Here is a 23,490-nt window from a genome sequence, read left to right as displayed (position 1 = left end):
TTTTTTGAGACGGAGTCTCGCTCTGCCGCCCAGGCTGGAGTGCAGTGGCCGGATCTCAGCTCACTGCAGGCTCCGCCTCCCGGGTTCACGCAATTCTCCTGCCTCAGCCTCCCCAGTAGCTGGGACTACAGGCGCCCGCCACCTCGCCCGGCTAGTTTTTTTTGTATTTTTTAGTAGAGACGGGGTTTCACCGTGTCGGCCAGGATGGTCTCGATCTCCTGACCTCGTGTACAGGCGTGAGCCACTGCACCCGGCCAATGAATCTTTTTAAAGTAAGAAAATAAAATCCTATTCTCAAAGAGGAACACTCCCATATATTACATTTTTTAATGTAAATATTTATCCTGAACTTTACATTTTTATTACAGGGCTCCATAAATCTTATGTAAGAGAACAATTTCCCTTTCTCCTTCCTTTTCCTCGTCTTATTCTTTTCCTTTAAAGAGAAAAGGGTTGGGGGAGGGATTAACTATAGATTCTCAGAATTTGGAAAGGTCATTGATCAATCTATCCATACTACAGTTTAAAAGATACCTGCTGGGTTACAAATTGTTAGAAAATAGGATTTTGTTCTATTTTGAAATCATTAATTTTTTTTTTTTTTAATCTCATGCTTTTTTTTCAGTTACTGACCTTTGGTTAGAAAGAGCAGGTGCGCTCAGCTCTTCCATCACCCCATGGGTGTTTGTTGCACCAGAAATATCCGATAAGACTCAATCTGTTCACTCACTGGAGCCTGGTATCAGCAGAGATAAGGGAGTGGTACTGAAGGAACCCAGGGTTTTTCCTCCTTATCAGTCACTGCCCTGGGGCTACATCCCTAGGTGTATAAATCACTGACTAACCCAGCAGGGGAAAGGGGGCTGAAAGGAGGAAATTTATATGATAAAGCTACCATTAGTGTCACTTTAGTGATAGAAGGTTACAGAGGTGCGACCAGTGGGGACAAAGCCATTGCCACTAGGAAGGAGCTGGCCCAGATGAGAGAGGCTCTAGAAGACATGGGTCTGACCTTTATCCTCACTGGAAGGAGGAGGGGACTGGGAAGAGGAAGATGCTAGAGGTGACCCTGCCATGTCCAGGATAGCGCCTGTGTCAAGGAGATGGGTACTAGAGTCACCTGTGAGGGGTGGCGTCACAGCCTTTGCATAGTCCTTCCACTTACAAGTATGTTTCTCTTTATTTATTTTTTTTATTTTTTTAAAATTTTTTTTGAGATGGAGTCTCACTTTGTCACCCAGGCTGGAGTGCAGTGACGCGATCTCATCTCACTGCAAGCTCCGCCTCCTTGGTTCACGCCATTCTTCTGCCACAGCCTCCCGAGTAGCTGGGACTACAGGTGCCCGCCACCACGCCCGGCTAATTTTTTTTTTTTTTTTTTTTGGTATTTTTAGCTGAGACGGGGTTTCACCGTGTTAGCCAGGATAGTCTGGATCACCTGACCTCGTGATCCACTCGCCTCGGCTTCCCAAAATGCTGGGATTATAGGCGTGAGCCACAAGTATGTTTCTCATTTTAGTCTCACAGCAACCCAGTGAGTAGGAAAGGGTTCACCATGAGCAGCATTTTACAAATGAGAAAACCAAAGCACCGAGAACTTAAGTGGTAACTTGCCCACTGTCACTCAGCTACAAAGAAGGATTTGTGGTTTGACACAGGTGTTCTGACCAGAAGCCCCACGTTTCCCTATGCGATAACTCCCTGCTCTCGTTGGGATGGCCAGGCCTCAGCCAGGCAGTGTGGCGCTCGGTAAGAGCCTTGGCTGGGCTGCCAGGAGCCCTGGGCTCCAGTCACAACTCTGTCTCCAACTCACCGTGTCTCCGGTAGGCAATCCCTAACCCTCTTGGAGTCTCTTTTCTCATCTAGGCAAGGAGGGGGTTGACTGAGATGTCCTCAGGTCTCCATAGTGACATGGGTGAAGTCAGGCTGCAATGCAGCCATACAGAAGGCAGCAGGCAGCCTGAGGGGCACCCTGGCCGGAGCAGTCCTTGCTGTTTGCTAAGCACTTCCCACCACGGCCAGGAACTGGGAATACACTGCATCCATGATGTTACCTGAGGCTCGCAGCACCGCAAGAGGTGGGTGCTATGTAGTCTCCAATTAGCTGATAAGGACACTGAAGCGCAGGAAGCTCAGAAAGGCAACGTGACTTGCTTAAGGTCATTAGTCTACTCAGACTGTCACATGGAATACGACAGACTGGGTGGCTTAGACAACAGAAATGTGTTGCCCCCAGTTCTGGAGGCTGGAAGTTTCAGATCAAGGTGCCAGCAGGGTTGGTTTCTGGCGAGGCCTCTCCTCCTGGCTTGCAGAGGACCCCTTCTCTGTGTGTGCCCACATGGCACTGCCTCTGAGGCATGCGGAGTTGGGGAGAGCAAGCTCCCCGTGCTCTTCTTCTAAGGACACTTATGAGCTTGGATCAGGGTCTCACCCTCATGACCTCATTTAATCTTTTATTGTTTTTGAGACACAGTTTTGCTCTTGTCACCTAGGCTAGAGTGCAGTGGCGTGATCTTGACTCTCCACAAACCAACACCTCCCGGGTTTAAGCAATTCTCCTGCCTCAGTCTCCCAAGTAGCTGGGATTACAGGCGTGCGTCACCACACCCTACTAATTTTGTATTTTCAGTAGAGTCGCAGTTTCACCATGTTGGCGAGGCTGGTCTCAAACTCCTGACCTCAGGTGATCCGCTTGCTTCAACCTCCCAAAGTGCTGAGATTATAGGCGTGAGCTGCCACGCCTGGCCAACCTCATTTAATCTTAATTGCCTCCTAAGCACAGTGTCTCCAAATATAGTCACATTGTGGGTAAGGGGTTCAACATATGAATAACAGAGACACAGTTCAGTTCATAGCAGTCACACAGCCAGAAATTGATGTGAAGCTCCTTGCCGGCTCGCCTCACTTGACCCAGAGAGCTAAGCTGGGGGTAGAGCTGCTGGGTGAAGGAAGTCCTGTCTTCCTGTCCCTCCGCTGGAATAGGTGTACACGCACATACACACATACACGCACACACTCTCTCTCTTTCTCCCCCTTCCAACCCCCACTCCTCACAACAGTGTCTCTCCATCCAAGTCACTGCCTCCTCTCCAAGGTATGAGAGTGGGTAGAAAGATCTTCCTTTCACTAAGCCCTCTGGGTCCTGAATGGTGCTAGGGTATGTCAGTGGCAGACTAGGAGATAATGTCCCCAAGACCATCCTGCACCCAACACTGAAACTCAAGACCTATGGAAAAAGCAAAAGAAGCCTGAGGCTGAGCCCTCGGGACTGGTTCCTTCGCAACCCTCTTTGAACCCAGTCCAGTTCTGGACCCTCCCTGAATACTGCAGGCTGAACAAAATTACGCGGGCACGATTCCCTGGGCTCCTAGGACTTGGTACAAGTTTCCTGTTACCCTTATGGAAGGATGAAAACTCAGTCCATATCGGCAAACCACTCACTGGAGCAGCTGTATTTGAGCTTGTCAGTTACTCATTATTAAAAGCTTTGCAGACCAAATGCAGTGGCTCATGCCTGTAATCCCAGCACTTTGGGAGACCAAGGCGGGTGGATCACCTGAAGTCAGGAGTTCCAGACCAGCCTGGCCAACATGGCAAAACTCCGTCTCTACTAAAAATACAAAAATTAGCCAGGTTTGGTGATGGGTGCCTATAGTCCCAGCTACTCAGGAGGCTGAGGTGGGAGGATCACGTGAGCCCAGGAGGTGGAGGGTGCAGTGAGCTGAGGTCACACCACTGGACTCCAGCCTGAGTGACAGAATGAGACACTATCTCCAAAAAAATAAATAAATAAATAAAAACTTCGCTGTAAAAACAAGTTATTCAGACTCCCATGCAGGTTTCCACCAAGCCGAACAACAAACGAGTCATCCACCTGGAATGTTTCCTCTCTACAAATGACAATATCTGTCATATTGTTGGGAAAATGTGTTCTCCCCACTGTCTCCTGCTTTAATGTTCACGCTCATGTTATAAAAGTAGACTTACAAAGGTAGGAGTTTTTTCCTAATTTTTAAAAAACTCACAAGATTTCATAGACCACAGGATGTCATTCAGAAAATGAAAATGTGTCATTTTATCTTTTCAAACTGTCAAATAAAGGCAGCTAGTTAACAGAACCACTTAGCTCGTGTTAACGGATGTAGAAAGCTACCTTGCCACAGATGTAACGCGGTGGCTGTCACTGGTGTGCCGAGCGTTTTCACGAGGCACTCCCCCCTCATTTCTAGGGTGACTTCACCCTAGAGTCACTGCCCCACTCCCTTCTCAATGGAGAGCTTCTGGTGTTCTGTCCATTGTCACTATGACCAGAATTGCTGGGTGACTGCGGACTCCCCCCGACTCATAAGCCTTAGTTCAGATCAGAAAAGCAAAAATGTTTTTCAAGTGAAATTCAACCTTGAGCATTTTGGAAAAGCAAACAGTTCATTTCAGTGAGTCATTTCTCTTCCCATTGGCAGGGTTGTCCAGAACAGTAGATTCTGCCGCCAGCTGCACCCGAGGCCACAGGGCTTCCCGTTTGTCTTGCTGGCTTCAGTCTTGCTCATCATATCCATGGTTGACTTTTGCAGGTGTGAAAGCTGTGGAGCCGTTTTCCATTCTGAATGCAAAGAAAAGTCTGTCCCCTGCCCGAGGTGTGTTCGCCGAGAGCTGCAGAAGAAGCAGAAGTCTTTCTGGCAGAGACTGAACATGGACGAGAGTCTAGAGGAGGCTTGCACCATGTTCGAGCTGTCCTACCAGAACACCTGACTCCGGCCGCCCCGAAGGCCGGGGATGCACCAGTCAACAACCCATCAGCCCCAGAGCGGCTTCCTAACTAGCCAGTTAGACCCCTTTGGAAGAAGAGTTATGTCTCCTCTTCAGCTAGATATAGAGAGAGATATATATTTATTTATATATGCACAAATACCTATACGTCCTGTACGTATGCTCTGTGTACATCATTGTCCAAACGATCCACAGAACCTCTGTGGCTTGAGAAACTACCAATAGCTGGATTACACTTAGCCAAGAATTTCAGCTGCTTGCTCCCAGACAAAACGTGGTCTACACAATGCTTTATAGTTCAGACGTTTTTTTCTGTCTCTCGGGACATTTTATTACCCAAGACACAAGAGGAAGCATTTCCTGCACAAAACAGTGATTTAGGTTATTTTTGTGTTATTTATTTTTAGCCTTCACAGAGGCTGAGGTAACTGAGGCAGGCACCCATCATCATCTGTTTCATAAGAAAACCTTCAAAACACAAGAGACGGCTGGGTCCTTCCAGGACCTGCTGTCCCTGGCGCTCCCGCCTCAGTTCCTCCCGCGGAGGCGGGGAATCACCTAAGCAGAGCCGAATGGCTGGAAACAGGAGCCAAGCTCCCTCTGACAGAAAGCATACACCCCTAATTTATGAGGAGAGCTGGTTCTGGTTTTGAAGTTAATCTCAGAAGTTTTTTCCCCGAGAAGAGAAGAAACCTCTGCGACCAATAACTGCGTGTTGTCCGTCTGTTTGCCGGTACGAATCCCAACACCTGCCTGATGATGTGACACTCCACCATGTTTTCCAGGCTGTACACATGGCTTTCTGAAGAACAGTTTTCAACGGGTGACCATGGTTGGTATTTATGATTCTCATGATGCTGGCCGGAGGAAATGTCCTGGGAGTGTTATTAAAGACATCGGCGTGTAGACTGGTAGATAGGGCTGTATGGTACGTATATTCACAGAGAGGGTCGTTTTAGTTTCTTTTCTCAGAATCCTGTGTAGGCAGTTCCTACCTATTCGTTTTAAGTGCTTTATTTCTCATTGTTCTTCCTGCACTTTCATTTTGACCTTTGTCAATGTAACCGTTCCTGCTTTCTCATTTTTTTGTTTAAAAAATCAGAGTAATGTAGAACTTCAAAATATCAACTTTGGACTATTAAGAAAATACCAAACTTACAAGTATAATTAATGAATTAGATCTAATATTATTTAAATAAATATGTATGTACACACACACATATATAATTGCCACCTTGAAGTAAAGCAAAGAGTGCTAAAATAAACAATAGGAGTAAGAGAGAGAGCTGCTTTGCTATTTGGGAGGTAGCGTTCTCCCGCTGCAGTGCCCTTGGAAGAGCGCGTGGCAGTCACTGTGACCAAAACGGCAGGTAGGATAGCCCTGGGACCCTGACATTCTTTCCCCTTAACTCTCTCTAGAGCAGGAAAATACATTTATAATGAAACAGTTCTCAGTAGACGTTATGAGAAGATTCTGTATCTTTCGTGCTGAGCAGATGCCTTCTATGTCTTCATGGTTTAGTAGTTTTGCTGCTATTAGGATCAGTGGCTCACGAAATACTTGGTACATTCAACCCCATTGCTCCTTTCCCCCACACCCCGCTTCCCCAAGACCCCAACTCATGATACTTCCGTCCATCTAGAGATGTGATATTTCAGACTGACTTTCATGCAGTTAGATGTAAGCATTTTACCTCTCAACCCACACCAGTTCCTTTGGCCCCAGACCACACATTTCACCTTAATAGCTCAGCACCACACATGCATTTATTTTCTGACTATACAGTAGCAGCAACCAAGGCTTGAAAACTTGTTAAAAGGCCAGGGCCCTATTCATGAGACGCCTCACGGTGCCTTTTACCCTTAGAAAAGCAGGTTGACTTTCCCCCCACTCTAGTTAAAGAGAACGTTGCACACAAAAGAAAAAGGGTGGAAAATCTCAAACACTTGGCAACAGGCAAACAAATTTGATCATCTCCTTTCCTCCTCCCCTTGGTAAAATACAGTATTTATATTTTCCAGCCTCAGAGAAGATAGCAGAACATGATCTTTCACAAGAGAATTATAGACCTGCTTATTATAAAACAGATGTGCTCCCATGGCAAAGTGCCTTCTCCCTCCGCCCCCAGTTCCCTGTCACTGTAGCTTACTTTTGCCTTCGCTGTAATTAATGTATCCGTGATTCCAACTGTCAGCGAGGCCGTTCCCAGCACACTGCATCTGGAGACCTGAAGTGCAGGGCCATCTCCTCCCCTTGTAACAAGTGTGCCCGACGTACAGAATTTCCTCTCCTAGCTCACAGGCACCCAGGGTCATACCTGCCGAGAGTCAAGGGCGAAATTCTGGATCCCTGTTCAAAACATCTTTGTTTTCACCAGTCCCCATTCAGAGGGCCCTGCTAAATATGAGCAGTCCCTGTAAACTCCTAACGAGGACTTTCCATCCACATCATTTTCTACTTCTTTTCAAAAGCGAAAAAAAAATCGATGTGTTATCACTATCAGCTACCCAGAGCTGGATCCATGTCCAGCTACTCCTGTTTCCTCTCCTTTTCATACAACCCTGACAGCTTGGTCGGTGCCAGCCACAAGCCTGTGACATTCTCTGCCACCACCACCAAAATCTGATAGGACAGAGTGGAGCCAGCTTAGGAGTTGGGTCTGCCATGAAAATTCAGAATTGCTGTTTTCAGCCCAGAATGCCTTGGCGCACATGAACGCCCTTACTGTTTTCAACTCTTAACAAATTATTTGGTGCACTGTTAGGTAATTGTTCCACTGCTTAGAAACTGTCGAAACAAAAGCAAATCTGTGGATTACCACCTCTTTCAGACCCAACTAATACCTGCTTTTCCTCGTGTTCCATTTTTCATCCCATATTAAATATCTTGCACATAAAACATGAAAAAATGGCCAATTAATCTCCCGGAGCTGGCAACTGACTCCGGGGAACCGCTTTTTGCTGAAAGGCTCACTCCCTAGTGTATCACTTGAGGAAATCCCTCCTAAAAGTGCCAGAAACTCATGTGTGAGATCGTCCAACCCTGGTGAAATGTTGGCATCTAACCCCGCAGTAAAGAAGCCAGTTCCTAAAATAGACCTCATTTTGCACCGCGGCAGGAAGGCCACAAAGTACTTAAAAAGCAGTCAACTGGAATGGGAGTAGTGTTCTTTCCAGGCCCGCTTTTTCCAAAGTTAAAAGCCTCTTTATATGAAAACCATGTAAACTCTCAGCGGCCCCCTTTGCTTCACTGCCTTTTCTAGGGACTGCACCATAGTCATTTTTACGTCTATAGTGCTCAAGTGTCACCTAGTTAGGAGCTTTACCATTGGATTCACTGAGAGGGTCATCACTTTTGATTCTTCTAGAGTAGGCCTCCACCAAGAAGGGAATACGTCTAATACTTGGGATCTGTGGTTTGCAACACAAGTGATATCCCTCAGACTCCTGAAAAGGGACTATGCCGTGACTTCCTTCCGGCTGCAGTGAGATCCGAGGTGTTTATACCACGCTAGTTGCCGAATGCAGCCTTTGCTCAGCCAGAGTGTGTCGTTTGACGGAGCCTGGCCTCTGTTTTTGTCTCTGTGTGTCGTGTGTACACACTGAACGTGGACATTGGATAGTTATTTTCTGTGCTTCCTCAGAGAGGCTGGGCTTGCAAATCTGGGAGTTGGTTCTCTACCCATTGGCTAAAAAAGGCCATCCATAAATTAATTTTGATGCCACACACACTGAACATTTTCTGCAGAGGGGCATTAGCAGAGGAAGTAGAGGGCATTCTGCTCCTCCTTTAGAGTCAAGCCAATGCTGTTGCTCGTGTGTTTGTGCAGAATTATTCATCTCCGTTGATCTGACACTCTCCTGAAATCACTAGATTATGAAACAAATCTTCACCTCCTGATTCCAATACTGCCTGGTTTCAACACAGGGGTTATTTTATTTTTTTTACTTCTCCTAGTAAATAGAGATGTGTATAACTTTTGCCCACTTTATTTCTTGAGTTTGCTGCACCACTTCTTTTCTTACTCTGAAATAATGTGAAAATGTGGAAAGGTTGGAGCAAGACTGAAAGAGCCCCCCTCCCTGGCATGACCTGAATCCGTAGCGGCACTCTCCGTTTCCCCTGCCTCCGTGTCACTTGTTAGTGACAGGCATTAGGAGCTTCGTATGTCGCACACCTTGTACCACTCTTCCGACCCTGAGTCAAGTAGGTCGAATCCAGTGACGCGTGAATAAGCTCTGCTGAGTTAATGTAAACAGACAAGTGTTGATTTCTGTCACGTGGAACGGTGTTTCGACAGTTAAGTCTAGCACCCAGCAGTCTCCTTTAGTCTAGCACCCAGCAGTCTCCTTATTGGTAGATGATTCTAATTTCACTGGATTCAAAAATCTCTGACTCAAGGGTCTTTCCTTAGTGCTTTTTAATGGATGCATGGGTGAGGCAAAATCCAAGTCATTGTTAAACTCTAGGTAAAAGACAAGAGTATGGGATACCCTCCTAAGCATGCCGGTAGTTGTCAGTTTTATTTAAAGTGGGTTCCACTTGGCCAGGATTGGTGGCACGCCTGTAATCCCAGCACTTTGGGGGCAGGAGTTTTAAGACCAGCCGGGCCAAAAAATGGTGAAATCAGGTCTCTACTAAAAGTACAAAAATTAGGCTGTGCGTGGTGGCTCATGCCTGTAATCCGAGCACTTTGAAGGCCAAGGTGGGTGGATCACTTGAGGTCAGGAGTTTGAGGCCAGCCTGGCCAACATGGTGAAACCCCCTCTTTACTAAAAATACAAAAATTAGCCAAGCGTTGTGGTGGATGCCTGTAATCCCAGCTACTTGGGAGACTGAGGCAGGAGAATCGCTTGAACCTGGGAGGTGGAGGTTGCAGTGAGCCGAGATCGCGCCACTGCACTCCAGCCTGGGTGACAGTGCAAGGCTCGGTCTCAAAAAAAAAAAAAAAAGGTTCCAAATGATCATGTTTTGTGGCACTGTCCTCGTAAGTGGCCACTGGTGTGACAGAAGGCATTGCTAAACTCAAGTGAGACAACTGCTATTTTGCTTCGGATTGTCCCGGTGAAAAGGGAAGCCATTGACTGCTCGTCTTGTTAGAAAGACAAGACATTGAATGAAGTTCGAGACGTTGAATGAAGCTGGTTGTTGCCCAGAGTAGAAGATTCAGGCACCTACAGCAACTCACAGCAACTCCTAACTCTTGGGAGGGCTCCCTCCTATTAGCTGTGAAGCTGCAAACCAGCCTCTCTGTTTTCCCCAGATCTTCCTTGCCCCTAGTTCTGAGCCCCAGCCCAGAGGCAGGCCTCATGGCTAATAAACCAGCTAGTGGACAGCTGGGACCTGTGGCTCCTTCTCCATGTTGGCCTTCCCTTGTGTCTCTTGTAGGAGTGCCTTATAGTATTGTCTCATGCTTCTAGTCTAGTCTGTCTGAACCACTTGAAGCCTGCAGGACCCTTCAAGGGATCCAAGCAAAGCCTGGATCCCTTTGCTTCTTCCCCACTGGCTAGTCTTCACATAGATGCTCTTGGAGCCTGTGCATTCCGTGATGCATGTCAGACCTCTCACCTTGTTCAGCCTGGTGTGCCTTAACCTCAGGAGTAAAGGAGTAAAGGGAATCATGTCGGAAACACATCGTTAAAGTGGAATGGTAGAAACATTGGCTTCTTAGTGCCGTTAGCACTTTTACCAGGAAATAGATGCAACCACGTAATGTTTTCACTTTGTTTTATGCTGTTCTTAAATCGCTCTTTTGTTTATTTGTTTGTTTGCTTTCATTAACCAAACTCGGGAATGTCATGATGTCACCAAGGCCAATGGGTAGAGAAATAAAAACCAGCCATCCAGAATTGAATCTGTAAAGTCAGTGAACTTAACCTTTTCAGGTTCAAAATTACACAAACACAAGGATTTTCTTATCCTTCACCTTTCGAAGGTTTTCTTTTTATTTTGCCACCTGTTTTCCAAATAAGAAGTGGGAAGCCTCTTAGCTAAATTGTGATAAAAATGTCTCTTCGTGTGGCGTGAGCTATGAAATTAGCTTTGTGTGTCCACTGAGCTATCAAATTAGGCTTTGGCTGCTGGAGGCCTAGGTTCTAGCTTTGGTCACCTATCAGAATCTTACTGTTACGCTGGGCATGGTGGCATGTGCCTACAGTCCCAGCTATTTGGGAGGCTGAGGTGGGTAGATGGCTTGAGCCCAGGAGCCTACACAATATGGTGAGACCCATCTCAAAAAAACAAACAAAAAAAGAAGTAGAATCTTAATGTGAAGAGCTACTAGCCTACCCTAGAAGATATATATTTTAAATCTGTTTCTTAGGAATAGTAGCTAAAAGAAGGAATGGTCAAAGGAGGGAAAGTGACTGGCCACAGTGGCTCACGCCTGTAATCCCAGCTCTTTGGGAGGCCAGGGTGGGAGGATCACTGGAGCCCAGGAGTTCAAGACAAGTCTGGGCAAGATAGCGAGACCCCATCTCTTTAAAAAAAAAAAAAACAACGCTTAGGTTGCGAAAAAAAGAAAATGCTTAGGTTGCAAATGGAGAGTATTGAACACGGTGACATAAAAAACTTCTGCACAACTTGTTCTCTAGCTCCTGGGTCTGATCTATGCCATTTTTTCTTATATCTGCTCACACAGTACAGAAATGACTAAAATTTTGGGTCTGGGTTGTTATATCACTTTGTGTTAAGTTATTTGTAGTACCTAATGTGCTAACTTATATGTGTTCTCTCTGTTTTTTTGATGTTATTTCCTTTTGTTTTGGCATAACTTATCTACATTTTTGTTTACATTATTTTAAAAACATCAGTAACTGTAATAATATAAAATTGAAGTTGTATTGTTGACAATACCTCTAGTTTTTAAGGTCATCTGTCACATAATTTAAGTGCACTAGTTCCTAATGTATAAAGTTCTCTCTCTCTCTCAATAAACAATGCAGAAAATACTTTCCTTTCTCATAACAACTTCATTAAAACACTGCTGTAGAGGGGGTGGTGAAAGCCCAAGGTGAGCCCTATATATTAATTCAAAGTCAAGATTTGAGCTTTATTGAAAATGAGTCACAGCCGGGTGCAGAGCCCGAGGCAGGCGGATCACCTAAAGTTGAAAGTTCGAGACCAGCCTCGGCCAACATGGGGAAACTCCCTCTCTACTGAAAATACAAAAATTAGCTGGGCATGGTGCTGTAATCCCAGCTACTCGGGGGAGGCTGAAGCAGGGAGAATTGCTTGATCCTGGGAGGCAGAGGCTGCAGTGAGCTGAGATCATGCCACTGCACTCCAGCCTGGGTGATAGCACGACTCCATCTCAAAAAAAAGAAAAAAAAAAAAGAAAATGAGCCACTTTTAATGTATCTCCTAATATCTCACAGATAAACTTTTTAAAAAATTCATCAACCTACAACATTCTCATCAGCCCTTTCCATGCTTATGAAAAATGTAGTGTAACTTTTAAAAAGATGCAGATGTAGTATCATGGGTGTTATTTGCTGAATCTAAGCATGATTACTTTCAGTTCCAAGACAAAGCTGCCAAAGCTCATGCATGGATGTTCTCCCACCAAAGCTTTTCTCCAAGCCTTCTGGCCCTGATTCCATTTCACCATTCCTGCACTCTCCAAATTAGATGGCCAAGTGCCAGGTGGCCAGCTAGGCAAAAGCACTGGTCCTTCCTTCGGGGACCATATTTTGGGAGCAAAGAAGAAGCAAAGAGTGGAGAGTAAAGAGAAACTTCCTCCTTGAGACGGCAGCTCTCTGGGAGTTGAGAAACGATCAGAAATATCTGCACAGCCTCATGCCTGGGCTGACCCTCACCCACTCAGAAAGCCAGGGGAACAACAACTATCCACTTGGAAACTTTAGAAGGCTCCGTTTAAACTCACTTTCCCAAAGGAAGACATGGAAAAGAGACTAGAACAGGTTCTTCTGGTAAAACATTTACCAAGATGAACCCTGAGCCTTACACCCTAAGACACACCTAAACAAGTTTATGCCCAGCCCCTCCCACTCCACCCTCAGGAAATCAGCCTGGGCGCATACCCACTCTGTCCAAGAAATAACTGGACTTCATCGTCACACGAAACCTGCCACAATCCACGATAAAGAGAAGCGGGTTAATGTTTCACTGAACCAAACTAGACATACGATGTAGTCAGAGCCTGGATTCATAATCAGATGAATCACACAAGACAGGTTAGCTCTCCCCCAGTTGTAGGAAGCTGGCGAGGCTGGATAACTCCAGGAAGTTTTGACATCAAAGAGGAGATAGGCAAAAATGTCAGAAGCATGGAGAGAGACACTATTTTGTTCATCTCTTACCTCAGGAGACGAGGATGATTGAATCTCCCTTAATTGTTTCCCATGTCCTGTCCTTTGATGATGACTCAAGATGATGGTTTAAATCCATGGTTCCTGCATTTGAAACACAGAAATAAAAGCAAAATCTCAGGGCCTTATTTCAGACAATTGACTCAGAATCTCTCTGGATAGGGCTTGAGTATTTGTATTTTTTAAAAGCTCCCTGGGTGACCCGATGCATTCTGGAAGTGAAGAACCACTAGTTTAAATGAAGCGAGTTGCCTTGAAATAAACATTTGTTTGCTGTATCCATGGTCCTCAGTGGGAACAGTGCCAAGAGGAATTGGGATGAACGGCGGTAGCTGCCCTGCAGTTAACAGCTGTTGCTTCTCTTCTTCCCAAAAGTCACAGCACTTTAGAACTTGCTGCTCATGGACTGTAATTGTTTACATAAAACCTTACCTTTACACCCCCTTTATTTTCTTCCAGGGTGTGATTAGTGTGTGTTTATCAGTATATCTCGTTGCCAGAGAGCATTAGTGAATAGAAGTGTCCAGGTCACAGCTGCAGGCAACTAAGCTGGCCTAAAAAGGGAGCTTTGTACACTCCCATTCATTTTTCCATTCCTCCTAGTTATCCTGTGATTGGTCCTCAAATGCATGTGAGAGTCCGCTCCCAGTTCAGGCCCATCCAATGAATGTGAACCTCACCACTCTGGATGGTGGTTTTTAAAACAGAAAATCACACCGGACAAGGTGGCTCATGCCTGTAATCCTAGCACTTTGGGAGGCCAAGGCAAGTGGATCACCTGAGGTCAGGAGTTCAAGACCAGCCTGGGCAACATGGTGACATCCCGTCTCTACTACAAATACAAAAATTAGCCGGGCGTGGTAGTGTGTGCCTGTAATCCCAGCTACTCAGGAGGCTGAGGCAGGAGAATCGCTTGAACTTGGGAGGCGGAGGCTGCAGTGAGCTGAGATCGTGCCACTGAACTCCAGCCTGGGCAACAAGAACAAAACTCCATCTCAAAAAAATTAATTAATTAAACAAAATAGAAAATCACTAGGTGCTTCTTGCCCAGAAAGGCTTAGGAAATTCAGGAAATCTTGAGCTATATCCAGATTCATCTGGCGAGACCACCAGGCGAGACCACCCTGACAAACATGGAGAAACCCCGTCTCCACTAAAAATACAAAATTAGTCAGGTGTGGTGGCACATGCCTGTAATCCCAGCTTCTCGGGAGGCTGAGACAGGAGAATCCCTTGAACCCGGGAGGCGGAGGTTGCGGTGAGCTGGAGATCACACCATTGCACTCCAGCCTGGGCAACAAGAGTGAAACTCCGTCTTAAAAAAAAAAAAAAAAAAAAATTAGCTGGGCGTGTTGGCTCATGCTTGTAATTCCAGCTACTCGGGAGGCTGAGGCAGGAGAATCATTTGAACTCAGGAGATGGAGGTTGCAGTAATCTCAGCACTTCAGGAGGCTGAGGTGGTTGGATCACCTGAGGTCAGGAGTTCGAGACCTGCCTGGCCAGCATAGTGAAACCCCATCTCTACTAAAAGTACAAAAATTAGCCAGCCTGGCCAGGCACGGTGGCTCACGCCTGTAATCCCAGCACTTTGGGAGGCCGAGGCGGGCGGATCACGAGGTCAGGAGATCAAGACCATCCTGGCGAACACAGTGAAACCCCGTCTCTACTAAAAATACAAAAAAAAATTAGCCGGGCGTGGTGGCAGGCGCCTGTAGTCCCAGCTTCTAGGGAGGCTGAAGCAGGAGAATGGCATGAACCAGGGAGGTGGCGGAGCTTGCAGTGAGCAGAGATCGCACCACTGCACTCTAGCCTGGGCAACAGAGCAAGACTCCGTCTCGAAAAAAAAAAAAAAAGAACCAGAGTTCATTCACATCCAGGCATCTGTTGAACTGATGATTTTCAACTTCAACTGCCAGCTACAGGTGAATAGATACTTAGAAAGGCAGTTCTTTCCCTTTCCTCCCTTTATGAGGTCAATAACTAATGACAAATATTCCTCATGGATGGAATAGTTCGCCAGAGTTCAGAGTCTCCTACCAAAGATGCTATTCTATCTCCATGCCCACAATGCTGAGCATATCAGGTGCAGCCACAGCAGCAACAACTGGATTCTCAGTCCTCGTAGGAAGCAAGTGCCAAAGGGCAGATATGCAACTAGAAATGAACTTGGGTCTACTGGGGCTTTACCTGGGACTTGTTCCAAAGCAGCATCATTAGAAACCACATTCCTCATTGAGAAAAAAGTATTTTGCATTTATTACATTATTATATTGGATTCTAATTGGGGTAGAAGATTCCTCCCCCACATAACAAAGGTCTCTGGTACGCAATACTTAGGAAGCCTGAGACAAAACACACCTAAGAGAAAGATATAGTTTATTCTCCCTCATTTGCATCTATTCTCTTGTAGCTTGGGCAGAGAAGTCTGGCAGGAAGACCAGATTTTTCCCATAGCTGAACATACAGAGATTCTGATTTATGTGCACTGACATCCAATTTACCTGGACAATGGGGAAATTCATTATTTTTCCACCTTTATTTCATATTCCTCCATTAAGGGCTATTGATTTTAAGCAAATCAGCTAGAGTTCATGAGTTCATACAGTATTTCAGATCCTGCCATACAACCTCAGGCAGCTGTTGGTCTGGGGGAAATTCCTCCAGCTTTTGTCCAGACTCTCCCAACACGGTCTGTTGTTCGGAGGCTGAAGAGCTGCTATTAGCACAGTAATTTTTCCAAATGAACACTGAGCTAAATTATCTCAAATGTATAAAGGAACATCTCTCACTGTGTTATGGAAAATTGCCTCCCAAATTACAAGACTATACAAAGCACATATTAATTCTAGGACCAAGGACATCCAAATTGCCTTAGATTTTGTGCTGTATTGTGATAACACACTCTTAATAATGTCAGGCTCTGAGGATACTGCAAGGTACACGTTGTTAGGAAAATAAACCAGGGTTTTTCTCCATTAGGATCACCACATGCACACCCAAGCCCAGCTACAGGTATTTTGCTCTGAGATTCAAGCCTTTTGCAGAGGAAATAAATTCCAATTGCACAGACAGGGAATGAATTTGAATTCTAAACTGGGTCAACCGTCCCAAACGGCTTTCTCACTGCTGCCCATGAGTGAGGCAACCTAGGAAGCAGCTGTGGGCAGCCGTAGTGCTCGGAAGAGATTCCTGACAGCCAATGTCTCAGGGAGGAGCTCCTGCTCACGCGTGTTTAATTCCACGACAAGGGGAAATCAGAGGCCAGACACCAGTTCACAGACTGCCAAATGCCAGTGCTGTGGTCAGCGTGTGTGGACAAACCCCAGAAACTAGTGCTACCAAAATTGCCCCAAACCAGTCCCCCAGGCACCGAAACAGCTCAAATGTAGTCCACACAAGGTGTTTTCAATAGATATTTTCTTTTTTTTTTTTTTTTTTTTTTTTTTTTTGAGGTGGAGTCTCGCTCTGTCGCCCAGGCTGGAGTGCAGTGGCGCGATCTCGGCTCACTGCAAGCTCCGCCTCCCGGGTTCACGCCATTCTCCTGCCTCAGCCTCCCGAGTAGCTGGGACTACAGGCGCCGCCACCACGCCCGGCTAATTTTTTTGTATTTTTAGTGGAGACGGGGTTTCATTGTGTTAGCCAGGATGGTCTCGATCTCCTGACCTCGTGATCCTCCCGTCTCGGCCTCCCAAAGTGCTGGGATTACAGGCTTGAGCCACCGCGCCCGGCCCAGATATTTTCAAAAACAAGGTTTATTCAGTTTTTCACCTTGTTTTATCTACTCTTGTTTTTCTTTTGTTTTTTTTCTACTTCTCTAAGGATATATTACAAAGCAAATCCCAGATATAATGGCATTTTATCCCCACATCCCTCAGTATGCATCTAAAATATGGGTTTTTTCCTGTGTAGTCACAATGCCATTACACACCTAACAAATGAATAATAATTCCTTCTATCATCTCAGTTCCAAATCAAATTTATCTAATTGCATCAAAAATGGTCTTTTCTAGGCCAGCACAGGTGGATCATGCCTGTAATCACAGGCCTTTGGGAGGCTGAGGCAGGCAGATCACCTGAGGTCAGGAGTTCGAGACCAGCCTGGCCAACACAGCAAAACCCCGTCTCTACTAAAAATATAAAAATTAGCCGGGCGTGGTAGTGTGCACCTGTAATCCCAGCTACTTGGGAGGCTGAGACAGGAGAATCGCTTGAACCCAGGAGGCAGAGGCTGCAGTAAACCAAGATTGTGCCACTGCATTCCAGCCTGGGTGACAGAGTGAGACTCTGTCTCAAAAATAAATGAATAAATAAATAAATGTAGGAAAATGAGTACCCCTCCTGAAGGCTTGATAAAATGTAAAAGGCTGTGGGGTCTCCCCAGCATGCTACCCCCTTCTTGAAGGTAATGGCACCCCACTTTGCCCTCAGAAGGCAGTAGCCATCCCACCCTTATTCCACGTAGTCCTGGTGGCCTGTCAGCAAAGTCCCCTGCCTTCAGGGTGGGACCCATAGCTCAAGCTTGGCCAGCAGGAATTTGAATCTTGTGAGCACTAAGGACATGCATTGACTGCAGCCTGCGAAGAGGTTGTCCATTGGTTTCTGCTCCCTTGAAACTGCCTGAATTCTCTTCTTCCGAAGACCTGATTTTTTTATTCCGTAAATTGTGTCAACTGCGCAACAAATAGTTCTCTCTTTAAGTCAGCCAGCCCAATGGCTTTCCTGTACAATTTCTCACTATGATTTCCTTCCTGGCTCTATGTTTTTGCAGTCTCACTCTGGCCTATGCACTCAATAGACACAGCAGCATGAACATTCAACAAGAGTGAGCCGGGCACGGTGGCTCACACCTTTAATCCCAGCACTTTGGGAGGCTGAGGCGGGCGGATCACCTGAGGTGAGGAGCTCAAGACCAGCCTGACCAACATGTAGAAACCTAATCTCTACTAAAAATACAAAATTAGCCAGGCATGGTGGCACATGCCTGTAATCCCAGCTACTCGGGAGGCTGAGGCAGGAGAATTGCTTGAACCTGGGAGGCAGAGGTTGCAGTGAGCCAAGATTGCGCCATTGCACTCCAGCCTGAGCAACAAGAGTTAAACTCCGTCTCAAAAAAAAAAAACAAAAAAAAAAACAAGAGTGAACCCTGCCAGGGTACACCATTCCTGGCCTCTGTATTCACAAAGCTATAACAGGGCCAGGAAAACTTTCTCTTTTTTTTTGAGACGGAGTCTCGCTCTGTCCCCCAGGCTGGAGTGCAGTGGCACGATCTCAGCTCACTGCAAGCTCCGCCTCCCGGGTTCACGCCATTCTCCCGCCTCTGCCTCCCAAGTAGCTGGGACTACAGGTGCCCGCCACCACGCCTGGCTAATCTTTTGTATTTTTAGTAGAGACGGGGTTTCACCGTGTTAGCCAGGGTGGTCTGGATCTCCTGACCTCGTGATCCGCACGCCTCGGCCTCCGAAAGTGCTGGGATTACAGGCCTGAGCCACTGCGCCCGGCTTTTTTTTTTTTCTTTAATGGAGAAGACATCCTACTTCAGAAGCTTGCGACATTGCTGACACAGTCACAGGGACTTAGCAAGGCTGTTAAATAACTTGATTCATTGAAACGATCTACTCAAGAAGTAGGGTTGGTTCCTCCAGAGCTGAGTGGAAAGAGAACCTCAGGGTGCAAAAGTGCCTTTCTGTTCCTTCGCGCCACGTTGAGATCCAAGGCGTCCTGAGCCAATTCCTGACCTGTCTCCAGCGCTGCCCCCACCAAAAGAGTTTAGGATTCAAGTGCTATTTAGCTCTTGAATTGGATGAGTATTTGAGTTTAGAGTATTAAATATTCGTGAAATGAAATTTAAAGGCACAGGCTGGGTGTGGTGGATCCGGCCTGGAATCCCAACACTTCGGGAGGCCAAGGGGGACAGATTGCATGAGCTCAGGAGTTCAAGACCAGCCTGGGCAACATGGTGAAACCCTGTCTCTACAAAAAAAAAATATTTTTAGGCCAGGTGCGGTGGCTCACGGCTGTAATCCCAGCACTTTGGGAGGCTGAGGCGGGCAGATCACTTGAGGTAGGAACTTCCGAGACCAGCCTGGCCAACATGGTGAAATCCCATCTCTACTAAAAATACAAAATTAGCCAGGCGTGGTGGCATGTCCCTGTAATCCCAGCTACTGGGGAGGCTAAGGCAGGAGAATTGCCTGAACCCAGGAGGTGGAGGCTGCAGTGAGCCGAGATTGCACCGCTGCACTTCAGCCTGGGTGGCAGAGAACTCCTGCCTGGTCTTGAACTCCTAACTTCAGGTGACCTGCCCGCCTCGGCCTCCCAAAGTGCTGGGATTACAGGCATGAGCCACCGCTTGGCTCTTCTACTTTCATGCTGGGTAAGCTTGAGCAAGTTACTTGACTTCTGAAAGGGGTTAAGAGGCCTCAGTTTCCCCATTTGCCGTTTCTGTAGGGATAATAGCTGTTATCAAGTTACGGGGCTGTCGTGAGATTTAAGTGAAATAAAGACACTTGGCACCAGGCCTGGCACTCAGGAAGGATTCGATGTCAGGGTCTGTTATTTTCAGGGTGCAGTGGGAGAGCATGGAAAAGGATGGGAGTCGATGCAGCCAACCAGGGAAAGCCCCCCGCCCCGGAGAGACACGCTGGGGGCTGGTCTGGGAAGGTGAGTCACCACGTGTGAAGGAGGGCATAGGCTGGAACTAGAAGTCTCTGAGACTCCAGGTGACCTTGCAGGGCTTCTCCGGCATTCTCCAGCAGGCCCTGAACCCCAGCAGCATGATCTGGCCACGAATTTGTTCTTATCTACCATCCAACCCCACTCCTCTTTACGGTCATTTTAAAGGTCAGATTAGCCTCCCACATCTCCTGGACTTCCTGGGAGTCTAATACACCATAAAACAAATGACAAAACCCTTACCCTGTCTGCCTTGCCCCCCATTCGGAAATGTGGTTGAAATGGGGACTTCTCCATGCCCCTCAACATCCTGACCTTCCACCATCCTGTCGAGAACTTTCCCTGGAGCCTTTTCTCACCAGCCTTTCCACTTTTCCATGGGCTTGCAGAGACCCAGGAGCGCTGGCCGTGGAAGTCAGCTCTGTTCAGACCCCGCTTCCCATAGGCTTGTCCTGGAGGGGTGTTCACCCATCCCCGCCACCAGGGGTCTAAAGCTGTCTGTAGCAAAAATCTAAATATATTTTTTTCCAAAGAAAAGATTTTCTCCTTTGTTTTTATTATTCATTTAGAAAGCCCAGTACAAACCAGAGCCCTGCGCCCTCTCTGTGGGTCTATTCCCCTCACTATCAGGAACCTGGGCCTCCCGTCCTCCTCCTCCTTCTCCTCCTCTCCTTTTATTTCGGTGGCTCCCTGATTGGAAGAGGCGGCCCCCTTCTTCCTCCCCAGCTCCACAATTGTCACCGCCAATTAGTGCATTGTTAGGACACACAATGGCGTTACTGTAGCCAGTGGAATGGGAGGCCTTTGTGCTTCTCCAACCGGCCGTGGGGACAGTCAAGTTTCATTTAGAGACTTAAAACACAACGCCAGAAGAAAAACGCTATCAGAAAAGCCAAAAGCAAAAAAAAAAAAGGGGGGGGGGTGGTGGGGCAGGGGTGGAGGAGAAAGGGAAAAAAAGCACAAAAAAAAAAAAAAAGAAAAAGAAAAGAGAAAGAAAAAAGAAGGTGAAGATGAAGATGAAGGAAAAGAAAGGCGGTGGCAAGCAAACGTTGAAAGGGGAAGGAAAAAAAAATCAGCTATTCAGGAGTTAGCCCGAACTCATGAAAAGACCCAAGTGGTTGCTACACACTGAAGTCCCCCTCAGAGCACAAAAAGGGGCTCGAGCTTAACAGTAATTAGTGGTCTGATTGTGCTTGGAACACTGTGTGTCTTTAGAGGATTTTTCCAACTTTTTTTTTTTCAGTCTTCACCAATAAAGGGGATGGGAGGAGAAAGGTAGGGGATAGGGAGGGAGGGGCCTACAAGCTATATCCCCCACCCCCCGCCAACAATCAGTGTGGGAGGGGTGCAATTCAGCCTTTCTCTTTGACAGGTAAATTGGATTTTATTCTCTAAAGCTTGTAACTAATTACAGAAGGTCTTTTCTCTAAGAATGTGACATATGGGTGCGTTTTAGAGTCACTGTTTTATTTGTTTCAAGTACCTTTCGAGCAGCCTAGCCCTTTTTGCAGCCCAGAAGATAACCCCAGAGGCCCAGGCCTTTCGTCCAGAGCCCATGGGTAGTAGACTTTTTCTGTCAGCAAAACTTTTATGTCTAGGAGATCTTTTCCTACCTGTAAAATTAATATCCCAGTTTAAATGAGCGATTGGCCTGAGAAAGCAACCTTCTCCTCTGAGCATCCGCGCAGATAGCCCTCCTGCTGGAAACACCACCTCTCTCCTGGCGTTCCCCCCTCTCTCTTCCTCCCCCCAGATCCCTACAACAATCGGATCCGGCCCCTGCTTGTTAGAGCTCAAGGTACAGGGAACGATCTGTGGGGAAGGGAGCCGCCCTGAAGTTAGGCTGGTCTCATAATTGTCCAAGTTCATTCTCCCTCTCCCACTTGCCCCCACCACATCCCCACATTTCTAGAAAGTCCAGAATTACCTCACCACCTCAAACTTACAAGCACATTCATGCATTTTTCTTTAAAAATTTCAACCAACAACCTAGCCCAGTGCAGCCAATTCACAACTTACACCTGCTTCACTCTGTTGCTTGTGCTTCTTATTTCCCCTCAAATGCTTTAACTATGCCTCCCCTTTCCCTCTCTCCGGGTCAGACCGGACTCCTAGCTTTTACTTATTCATTTCTTTTTTACAAATAAGCTAACAGAGCTGGGCGCGGTGACTCACGCCTGTAATCCCAGCACTTTGGGAGGCCAAGGCAGACAGATCACCTGAGGACAGGAGTTCAAGAGCAGCCTGGCCAACATGGTGAAACTCTATCTCTACTAAGAAGTTAAAAATTAGCTGGGCGTGGTGGCGTGCGCCTGTAATCCCAGCTACTTGGAAGGCTGAGGCAGGAGAATCTCTTGAACCCAGGAGGTGGAGGTTGCAGCGAGCCACCACTGCACTCCACTGCCACTCACGCCACTGCACTCCAGCCTGGGCAACAAAGTGAGACTGCGTCTCAAAAACAAAGCAAAACAAATACCTAATGGAGACATCCACTCCATGCAAGGTTCAAATAAAGTCTCCCTCATCTTAGAAACAAGACAATCAGGCTGGGCGCGGTGGCTCAAACCTGTAATCCCAGCACTTTCGGAGGCCGAGATGGGCGGATCACGAGGTCAGGAGATCGAGACTATCCTGGCGAACACGGTGAAACCCCGTCTCTACTGAAAAATACAAAAAACTAGCCGGGCGAGGTGGCGGGCGCCTGTAGTCCCAGCTACTCGGGAGGCTAAGGCAGGAGAATGGCGTAAACCCGGGAGGCAGAGCTTGCAGTGAACTGAGATCCGGCCACTGCACTCCAGCCTGGGCGACAGAGCGAGACTCCGTCTCAAAAAAAAAAAAAAAAAAGAAAGAAACAAGACAATCAGAATTTACCCAAGACAGTCTCACAGTTGCACCTCTTAGTTTTTTTTGAGACGGAGTTTCGCTCTTGTTGCCCAGACTGGAGTGCAATGGTGATCCACCTCCTAGGTTCAAGTGATTCTCCTGCCTCAGCCTACCGAGTAGCTGAGATTACAGGCGCATGTGCCACCACGCCTGGTTAATTTTGTACCCAGGATGACCCATGGTTGTTCCTAGGCACTGACTCCAGCTGGGAGGGGCAGTTGGGGGTGGGGCGGCCATCCGGAAATGTGAAGACAAGAGTTCTAATCCACATCCCATCAACAAGTGACAATGGGCAGGTAGCTCCAGTCCTGGGACAGCCTGAGTGCGTTCATGTGTAAAAGGCTCGTTATGCACACCTTCAGGCATTGTAATGAGGATTAGGAGAGAGATGTTATCAAAAGGGAGGAGTCCTGGCACTGAATACACACTGGCTTCCTTTTTTGTCTGGTAGTCGAGGAGAGCACGTTCACTTCCTTTTCACCCCTCTCTCCTGTGTTGTGGAATTGCCCTGTGCTCTTGGCGGACACCTCATTGCACACAGGCTCCCTCACCACCACCACTCCCCGCAAAAGGGGCACGTCCTGATTCCACCAGGAAATGAAAAGTGAAACCTTCTGATAATGACCCCTGGAATGTCACAAATATCCAAGTCAGGAAATGCAAATCCAGGGGAGGGGTTATTGAAGCGACGATGATTTGGCTTCCTCAAAATGCTGTATTTCCAGGGCTGGAGAGGACAGGGGGCATTCTTTGGCTCCGTTTAGATTTACTCTGTTTTCCAAAGGGTTTGGAAAGTCCAAAAGGTCTTGGAAAACAGAATAGGGGGATTCCTGAAAG

The 23,490-nt window shown here is 46.9% G+C and overlaps 1 protein-coding gene and 1 long non-coding RNA gene across 3 annotated transcripts in view; one reads left to right on the top strand and one right to left on the bottom strand.

Annotated features, from left to right (window-relative positions):
• The window catches only part of PLEKHM3 (pleckstrin homology domain containing M3), a 209,909-nt gene extending 198,191 nt beyond the window's left edge, over nucleotides 1–11,718 (top strand). For both annotated transcript variants that reach the window (XM_015110812.3, XM_077957431.1), the window contains one exon: nucleotides 4,572–11,718. In XM_015110812.3, coding sequence (XP_014966298.1) covers nucleotides 4,572–4,749 — 178 coding nt within the window. In that variant the 3' untranslated portion in view covers nucleotides 4,750–11,718. The remainder of the gene's footprint in view (nucleotides 1–4,571) is intronic.
• LOC144333463 (uncharacterized) lies at nucleotides 9,491–22,776 on the bottom strand. The gene is made up of 3 exons (XR_013402130.1): nucleotides 22,642–22,776; nucleotides 13,090–13,182; nucleotides 9,491–12,079 (listed from the first exon to the last, which is right to left on the bottom strand). It is a non-coding gene; the product is annotated as an uncharacterized LOC144333463 (long non-coding RNA).
• Nucleotides 22,777–23,490: the final 714 nt, after the last annotated feature.

Source organism: Macaca mulatta, chromosome 12 (assembly GCF_049350105.2).
Source record: "Macaca mulatta isolate MMU2019108-1 chromosome 12, T2T-MMU8v2.0, whole genome shotgun sequence".
Taxonomy (NCBI): Eukaryota; Metazoa; Chordata; class Mammalia; order Primates; family Cercopithecidae; genus Macaca; species Macaca mulatta.
The sequence above is the reverse complement of the archived record's forward strand: the minus strand, read 5'-3'. Positions and strand labels throughout refer to the sequence as shown.